Source organism: Chrysochloris asiatica, unplaced genomic scaffold (genome assembly GCF_000296735.1).
Source record: "Chrysochloris asiatica unplaced genomic scaffold, ChrAsi1.0 scaffold00378, whole genome shotgun sequence".
In the NCBI taxonomy this organism is placed as follows: Eukaryota; Metazoa; Chordata; class Mammalia; order Afrosoricida; family Chrysochloridae; genus Chrysochloris; species Chrysochloris asiatica.
The window spans coordinates 1144656-1154184 of record NW_006408896.1 but is presented as its reverse complement, the minus strand read 5'-3'; the positions used below and the strand labels follow the sequence as shown (position 1 = coordinate 1154184).

At 49.6% G+C, this 9529-nt stretch overlaps 1 protein-coding gene across 1 annotated transcript in view; it reads right to left on the bottom strand.

Annotated features, from left to right (window-relative positions):
• The window catches only part of TTLL8 (tubulin tyrosine ligase-like family, member 8), a 91176-nt gene that overhangs the window by 25629 nt on the left and 56018 nt on the right, over positions 1-9529 (bottom strand). The window contains exons 9-11 of the mRNA XM_006876417.1: positions 6625-6868; positions 5292-5727; positions 4171-4609 (exon numbers count right to left, since the gene is read on the bottom strand). Of these exons, the coding sequence (XP_006876479.1) occupies positions 4171-4609; positions 5292-5727; positions 6625-6868 (1119 nt within the window). The remainder of the gene's footprint in view (positions 1-4170; positions 4610-5291; positions 5728-6624; positions 6869-9529) is intronic.

Sequence of the window (9529 nt, the reverse complement as noted above, 5' to 3'; positions counted from 1 at the left end):
GATCTGGATATGTTCTTTTTGACGATGAATGCAACACCATTCCTTTTCAATTTGTCATTCCCTGCATAGTAAACCATGTGGTTGTCAGATTCAAAATAGCCAATACCAGTCCATTTCAGCTCACTAATGCCTAAGATATCGAAGTTTATGCATTCCATTTCATTTTTGACAACTTCCAATTTTCCTAGATTCATACTTCATACATTCCGTGTTCCGATTTTCAATGGATGTTTACAGCTGTTTCTCTGGTGGCCCTTGACGGAAGGAGTAAATATTAATCTTTAATCCTTTACTCCTTCAAACACTTTATGTGTGAACTGTTTTAAGAAACAGATCTTCAATATTTGTGCTGGACTCACAGGTCAGTTTGAACCACAAGGTCGGCCGCTCAAACCCACCAGCCACTCTTCAGAAACCCTATACATGGTTGCTATGGGTTGGAACTGACGTGACGGCAGTTATCAGTCACAACGACAATTTCTCTGCAGATACACAGACATACACCAGTTCCCCCTCTTTCGAACGTAAGTAGTTACCATAGCAGTTACTGGGCCCTCCTGATAATGTGTCCATGGTACGTGAGAAGATGTCTTGCCATCCTGACTTCTAAGGTCTATTCAATATCCTTCACCAACACCATCATTCAAACGCATCAGTTCTTTGGTCTTCCTTATTCCTTTTGTGATCATTACTACTCTGTACTGTAGTACTATGTTTAAGATGTTCAGTGTATATGGAAGTCTTTAAGTACTTAAAATGCTCAGAAAAGTAAAATATATGCTATTTACCGAAACAAACATGTGACATTGTTATTGTTAAGCAGCATCAAATAGGTTCTAGTTCATAACGACCCTGTATAGGGCTTGTGAGGACCGAGGAGCAGTTAGTGAGTTTGACCAGCTGACCTTGTGGTTCAAACCGACCCTGCGGTCCAGTGCTTACCCTGCAGTGCCACACCAGGACTCTGAACATGTCACTGACTGAATGCACCTGCTCTGACCTAGCTACAAGTTCAACTTAAAGCCAGACTTAGAAGTGGGCCCCACCCATTACCCAGGGGTTGCATGTATACACAGGTGAAATATCCATGCATTGGGTAAAAAACAGTAAGAATTTTAACACAAATCACTGGGGAAACATGGTCACCCATCTAGAAAAAGGTGAATTTGATACTTTATACCTTATATTTATATATAAATCAACTCTACAAGGTAGCGTAGTGGTTACAAATTGGGCTGCTAATCTCAGGGTCAGTATTTCGAAACTACCAGCTGTTCTTTTGGAGAAAGATGAGGGTTTCTGCTCCAGTAAAGATGTATAGCCTTAGAAACCCTGTACAGGGTTGCTATGAGTCAGAATTGATGCCACAGCACATAACAACAACAACCCTATACATAAAAAAGGTTAATTTGATACTTTATACCCTATACATAAATCAACTCTATATGGTAGAGTTGTTGTTGTTGTTGTTGTTACATGCCGTGGAGTCGGTTCCGACTCATAGCGACCCTGTACAGGGTTTCCAAGGCCGTATATCTTTACGGGAGCAGAAAGCCTCATCTTTCTCCCGCAGAACAGCTGGTAGTTTCAAACTGCTGACCTTGCGGCCCACAGCCCGATTCGTAACTACTACGTTACCAGAGCTCCTTATATGGTAGAGTAGTGGTTACGAACGAATTGGGCTGCTAACCTCAGGGTCAGAAGTTCGAAACTACTAGCTGTTCCATGGGAAAAAGATGAGGTTTTCTGCTCCCATAAAGATTTATAGCCTTGGAAACCCTGTACTGGGTCATTATGAGTCGGAACCAACTCCCTGGCACATAACAACAACATGGATGAGAACTTTTATGTAAAAAAATGAAGCTTATATGAAACTCTTAGCAATAAAGATAGGTAAAGAATCTTTTAGACATTGGGTTAAGGAAAGATTTCTTAAGACAAACATAGTACTAATAGAAAAAGAGTATCAGCATTGGCCATCTAGAAACAAACAGTTTGTGTTCATTAAAAGCCACCTTTTAAAAACTGGAAACATGAGTTACAAGCTGGGAGAACCCATTCACAATCGGTACTCTGAGTCAAATACATGGCAGGAAAATGGACAGAGGATGGACAACTGACAAGAGGAAGAAATGTGCATGGACATAACCAACAAGTACGTGGGGGAAACGTTCAATACCAAGGACAGCAGCATGCAGTTTGAAACCATTAGCAAGATGCTTCCCTGGATCCAGTCCACTGTCGGAGCACTCCAAGGGCAGTGATTCTGTGGACCCATTAGAGCACCTGGGCATTCTTGGTCAGAGAAGAAATTGTCCCAAGAACTTTGGAAAAGTTATTAGCTCCTAAAATTGGACATTCCCTAGGTGTAGCCCCAGAGGAAACTCTGGCACATGGATGACAAGGGGTCTGCATCCAAGTGGTCAGAGCAGTCCTGGGCACAATAGGAAAATGTGGAACTGGTCGAAATGCACAACCAGGGGAAGTGGGTGACTCAGTCGTGACATTATTCACACCAAAGTAAGAGCTACAATGTGACCTGCGATGACACAAGTGAGTCTTAGCTGTTAGTGTTGTTGTTAAGTGCTGTTGAGTCGGTTCCAACTCTGAAATCTAAACCCTGTATAGAGTTTCCGAGAAGCAGCTGGTGGGTTTGAATCGCCAACTTTGCAGTTCAAACCCATCTTTTGGTCCCGTGCATTACCCTGCAGTGCCACACCAGAACAAAGGAAGACGCAGTGAAAACCCAAGTCCCCAATAATGCTTAAGACGATGCTCTTCTTTAAAAGTTAAAAAACCCAAATTGGCAACTAGCTTCATTGCACAAAGGGAGAGACACGATTCGCAACACAAACGAAATGAGGACAGAACCCTTCAGATGAATAAGAGGCAGGTGACTCGTGACAATGGGACAATGAGAGGAAATCCAGGTGGCCCACCAACGTCTGAAAATAGATCTACTTGGACAACAGTAATTGAACTTATTACATCATGTTTAGCAAAGTAAAGGCCCAAAGAAGAGCCCCAGAGAGATGGACTGACGTGGGGTTGGAGTGTCCCCATGGCAACGATTGTGAGGATGGTGGAGGACAGGCACCTAACAACAACAAAAATTACACAGAAACAAAGGAACCACCACTCTGTTCTACACACAGGTGTACCCCCACACCCTGTGCTCCTCATGGAGAAGACCCCTGTAGGAATCTACCTGCAGCTGTGCCAAGAGACACCTCTTCATAAAAACATTACTGGAAACTACCCAATGGAGTGGGTGGAAGCCCAGTGAAAGACCAACAAGCATTGTTGGGGACAGGCACCAGGGTGCCCAGGCTGGTGTCGGCTGTGCCTGCTTGTAAGGCCTAGGGTCAGCCGCCCCCCCAACACAACAATCCTTCCATGTGCACTACCAGCAAACATCAGCTGTGCACCCACTATTACAGACATGGCCCCAGTTGTTGGGACGTGCTGGTAAGACAGCTGCCAGAATCCCTGCCCCAAAGAGCTCACAGTCTAGGGACAGGTGACTGACTGACGGACGCAGGGCATGGACAGATGCTATGGATAAGAAGAAAAGTAGGCAGAGGTCTTTGGGTTGGGAGGGTGGCATCATGAGGGGAACAGTGCCCAGGAAGAGACAGCAGTGCAAATATCTGGTCTCTTGGAGCAGACAGGGTGGAGGGTGTCGGTTACAGGACATCTCTGAGCCCCTGTTGGATCCAAACACCACCTGGCCCATCCTGACCCTGGTCTCAGCTAAAGGTCAGCTACTTCATAAAGCTTCAGAAAATGGAAAATGGGCCACTCAGGCCAGTGGTCATTCTCTGGCTGTTTCTGGGGTAAGCTACTCAACCACCCTACCCCACTAGCTCCTAGGAGTCAGCAAGAGTTAGGAGGCCAGGCTGCTTGGACGGCTGGCTGCTGAGGCCCCTGTGGGGGGACCCAGGTCCTGTGGAGGGGGCCCTGAGAGCCCACGAGTGAGGAGTCGACCACTGAAGCCGCTGTGGGGGGACCCAGGCCCTGAGTCCAATGGTCATCCACGCCGTTAGGCTGGTGCCGGCCTAAAGACAGCTCCACTCAGACCAGAGCCCCGTTGGGAAGCTGCAGGCCGCCTCCAGAGCTCAGGATGCGAGGTGTCAGCCCCCCTGGGGGATGCGACCCCGCGGCTGTTACCTGGCACTCTGAGCGGCTGAAGGAAGGAGCCCTCGGCCGCCTTTAATGCTTGTGGCTCCGGAGACCGGGCGGGCGCGGCACTCGAGGCCTGGCCGTCGGCGCACTGCAGCTGGAAGGCGGGGGGTGCGATCCGCCCGCCGGCCTTGGGCCCGAGCCGCACCGCGCAGCTCCGCTCGGCCGGCCGCCCCGGCTCAGGAAAGGCGCAGAAAAGTACCTTGTCCTCCTTCACTCTCAAGTCCTCCGGCAGCGTGGTTCGGAGCGATCCTCGTACCGGCTCTGGAGTGGCCGAGGGGCACCTGCCTTTTAGTGGCCGAGTACCTGAGGGCGGCATGGTCAGGTGCAGGGTGGCCATGGGAGAGGTCTGCTTCTTGGCCTTCTTGAAGCTAACGCCTTCCACGCACAGGTCCGACCCGCTGAAGGGTGGCAACTCCACGGTCGGCTGGGGAGGGGGCAGCGGTCAAGGGGGCTTGGGGGGTTGGGGGCTGAGATGGGGATGGGGATGGGGAGAGGGCAGCAGTGGGCCGGGCTGGGGGAAGAGTCCCCCTAGGAACTTCTGACCCTGCCCAGCCAGGTGGGTACCAAGTGGACAAAGGACAGACACAGGGACCTTTCTCTGCAGCTCTGAGGGGCCAGTTAGAAAGCCGCAAACAGGCACCTGTCCTATCGCGCTACTGCCCTCTGGGGCCTCTGTCAGGAATGACTCTATCTGGGCCATCGCCAAGGACTCAGAGTCCAGTGGCATAGCCAGGCTAGGAGGGCAGGTGCTGGACAGTGGCCAACCTAAGAAGGTCCATGTGTTCACACATGGGCAGGAATGGACAGGTCAGAGGGCCTGGAGGCTGAGGCAGGCCCAGGGCTCCCACTAACTATGGGGTCAGGCAGCTGGGATGAGGGGAGAAGCACCGACATAGGCTCTTAGGACCATGAGGGGTGTCTGGGTGTCCCTTTGCTCCTTTCAGCTGAAGACATGCAGATGGGCCAGGCGGTCCTGGTCACACTCACCCAGCCCCACAGAAGGGGACAGACATGGTCCTTGTCTGCCACGGCCCAGTCTTCTGGCTACTTCTGCCCTGTCCCAGTGAGTGCCCAGGGGTCCAGACCAAGGGCAGGAGCCCACTCACCTGTCTCCAGAGCAGCTCGAAGTTGCCGATGTCACAGTTCCGGTCAAGTTTGCGGTCCAGCACCACCTTGATGGTGTCCTCTTGCACCTGGGCACAGAGCTGGGCGGTGACAGGTGTCGAGGGGTGCATGGTGGGACTGGAGTTGATCTCGATGAGCCAGGGCTTGAAGTCCTGGCTGAGGATGAAGTCCGCACCATAGAGCTCAAAGCTGTTCTTGCGGGCCTCCACGTGGTCCTGGGCCACCTTCATGGTGTTGGTGACGGCTTTCTTCATGGATGGATAGATGATGCTGCTCCACACGCTGCCACGGCCCCGGCGCTGCAAGTACTCCTGGAACTTGGCACTGGTCCACATGTTGTAGCAGGGGAGCAGTGGGTTGCGGTCTTTGGCGTTCTTCAGGTGCTTCTGGATGGAGTTGTTGCACAAGTGGATGGCACTGTGAGCAACAGGGGCATCAGGGACCTGCCCTGGGGAGACCTGACCCAGGAGGGGTTCCACTGAGGGAGGGATGGCTAGGGATGGCCCCGGTCAGGCTGGGGGACTCTATCAAGGAGGGACACAGAGCACGTAGGAATCCGTAAAACAAGCAGTTATTGAGTTGACCCCGACTCTTGGTGACCCCGTGTGCATCAGTACAGCTGTGCTCCACAGGATTTCTGGTGACTAATTTCACTGAGGTAAATGGGCGGGTCTTGCTTTCAAGGTGTCTCTGAGTGGACTTGAACTGCCACCTCCCTGTTAGCAGCTGAGCACGGTGACCATTTGTAGCACCTGGAGGTCCTAGGAAGCCACTAGGTTGGTGCAACCAGCCAGTCTTTGGCAACTAACAGCCTTTCCGAGCCTCAGTTTCCCTGTCTGGAGGGCTTCAGCTCCTGGATTCCTGGTACTGTCTTTGCATCTCTGGTCCTGACCGAACAGTCACCCCCTCACGTCTGGAAGCTGTGGTATTGGGTGGGGCTCCCCAGGGGACACCTCAGTTGCTTCCTTGGTACCACAGGGACCTTGTTGGAAGCTGGCCCTACCACCCAGCTCAGAGAGCCCCTACCTGCTTCGGCCCCACCTACAGGGAAGAGCTGGGCCTTGCCTAGCTACTGAGAGGCTCCACGGTACTCTCTGGCTCCATGGGGTGTCCTGAGCCCCATGGGCTCCAGGAGAACAGAGCAATCCTCTGTGTGTAAACCTGGGTCTGGAAGCCGGTCACTCACTCTTGGGCTGGGGCATAGAACCTCCCACCAGCATGACTCCCAGCCTTTGCTAGGCTGTGTAGCAGGCCCTCTAACCAGCATTCTCTGGTACGTGGCTGCAGAGCACAGGCTTTGGAAGCCCCGCCTACCTGTCCAGGTTGTCCAGGGAGAAGCGCTGCGTGGAGAAGCGAAGGTAGCTCTCCTTGTAGAACCAGATGGTCAACGGGTTCCAGTCGGTGACGAGGAACCACTGCCGGATGTCGAACTTGGTGTCATAGATGAGCAGCGGTGTCTCGATGTATTTCTGGGCCACCCACTTGTTGTCCTTAGTGGAAAGGTGGTCTGCATTCACCAGCTCCAGGATGTCTTCCACGCGGTCCATGCACACGATGTCTGCGAGAGGACACCATCAACCACGCACACAGCCCCACTTCACACCCAGTAGCTCCAGAGCAGATCTACTCAGTGAGCAGACTCGCTGTGGGCCAGGCTCTAAGTCATGGTGTCAGCAGGGCACCGGGGCTCCCACCAGGCAGGGATGGGAGACCCTTGGGTCTGGTGATGCTTTCATGAGTGGAAGGGGGTCGAGGAAGGGCAAGATTGGGAGAGTGCATCAATGTCGCCCACATTTGCTCTCCCCCATTTGTATGGGAGGATCAAAGTTCTCCTGCCCTACACTGACCCAGATTCAGACGGGCCACATGGTGAGGGGTGGCTAGTGACACATGGCAGGGGCATCTAATGCCAACAGCAGCTCCTCAGCCCTCTCTTCTGTGGTGACAATCTGCAGCCACAAAGGAAGGGTCAGAGATGGGCAGAGCTTCCCACCGTCCATCCTCTCATGCCAACCCACCATGGACAGCAAACATGGCATGGCTGATGGCCATTAGATTTGGGGGCTGCTTGGCACAGTCTGGCCTCTCTGGACTGACGTAGGGGTGGAGGAAAGCTCTGTCCACCAAGACCCAGAGGCACAAGACACAGGTGAGCTGTCCCTGCACACAGGTACACGCAGAAACTCGCCCTTGTGCTGTCCTCAGTTGCCCTAGATGTGATTCCGACTCACGGCAGCTGTGTATGTAACATGCCCAGTGTTGCCCCATTGCTATTGGCATCTTTGACTCTTTTGTATCAGTTCACCTCACTGAGGGTTTCCTTTATTTTTGCTGACTTCCTACCAACTACTCGTCTGTCACTTTGTCATACATACTGTGGTGGCTTGCACGTTGCTGTGATTCTGGAAGCTATGCCACTGGTATTTTCAATACCAGCAGGGCCACCTGTGTAGCACAGGCTTCAGCTGACCCTCCAGACTAAGACAGATGAGGAAGAAGGAGAGACGGACTATTTCTGAATATTTAGTCACTGAAAACCTTGTGAATAACAGTGGAACACTGTCAGATAGCACCAGAATGAAGAGCACCAGAACACGGTCAGACGCAGAGCCGGAAAATGAGCCCCTCATGTTGGAAGGCACTTAAAATACAACTGAGGAAGAGCTGCCTCCCTAAAGTAGAGTTGACCGTGATGACGTAAAGCCTTCAGGACCTTCATTTGCTGATGGGACACAACTCAGCTACAAGCATCCACTGATAATCAGAACATGGAATGTATGAAATATGAATATAGAAAACTTGGAAATTGTCAAAAATAAAATGGGACTTGAAAACATCAATATCCTAGGCATTAGAGAGCTGAAATGCACTGGCATTGGACATTTTGAATCTGACAATCACATGGTTTACCATGGTGGGAATGACAAATTGAAAAGGAATGGTGTTGCATTCATCACCAAAAAGAACATTTCAAGATATTGCCTGTGATAGGCTAATATCCATATACCCAGAAAAAAGATGAGTTAATATAACTATTATTCAAATTAACACACCAAATACTAAAGCCAGTAATGATAAACTGAAGAAGTCCCAGGTGCATTGAAAGAATTGGCAAAGACACCAGGAAGTGATGTAATAAAAACTGAAATCTTTCAAGGAAGCACTGGAGGCACTCGCTCATCTATGCCAAGAAATTTGGAAGACAACTTTCTCTCCAAATGATTAGAAGAGAACCACATTTGTGCCCATTCCAAAGAAATGCAACCCAACAGAATGAAGAAATTATTGGACAATATCTTTGATATCCCATGAAAACAAAGTTTTACAGAAACAGCTGCAAGCATACATGGACAAAGAACTTCCAGAGGTTCAAGCCGGATTCAGAAGAGGACATGGAAAGAGAGATATCATTGCTGATGTCTGATGGATTTTGGCTGAAAGCAGAGAATATCAGAAAGATGTTTACCTGTGCTGTATTGACTATGCAAATACTTTTGATTATGTGGATTATGACAAGTTATGGACAACATTGCGAAGTATGAGTATTCTGGAACATTTCATTGTGCTCCTGAGGAATCTGTACATGGACTAAGAGTCAGTTGTTCGAACAGAACATAGGAACACTGAATGGTTTAAAAATTAAGTAATGTTTGAGACAGGGTTGTGTTCTTTCACCATACATAGTCAACCTGTATGCTGAGCAAGTAATACAAGAAGCTGGTTCTATGAAGAAAAACGTGGCATCAGGATTGGAGGAAGACTCATTAACAACCTGCAATATGCAGATAATACAACCTTGCTTGCTGAAAGTGAAAAGGACTTAAAATACTTGCTGATGAAGATCAAAGAGCACAGCTTTCATTATGGATTACATCTCAACATAAAGAAAACAAAAATTCTCACCACTGCACCAATAAACGATATTCTTATCAAAGGAGAAAAGATTGAAGTTGTCAAGGACTTCATTCTTCTTGGATCAACCATCAACACTCATGGAAGCAGCAGTCAAGAAATCAAAGAATGTATTGCATTAGGCAAATCTGCTGCACAAGACCTTTTTAAAATGTCAAAAAGCAAAGATGTTAGCTTGAGGACTAAGGTGTGCCTGACCCAAGCTATGGTATTTTCAATAACCTCATGTGCATGTGAAAGCTGGACAGTGAATAAGGAAGACCGTAGAAGAATTGATGCCTTTGAATTATGGTGTTGGAGGAGAATA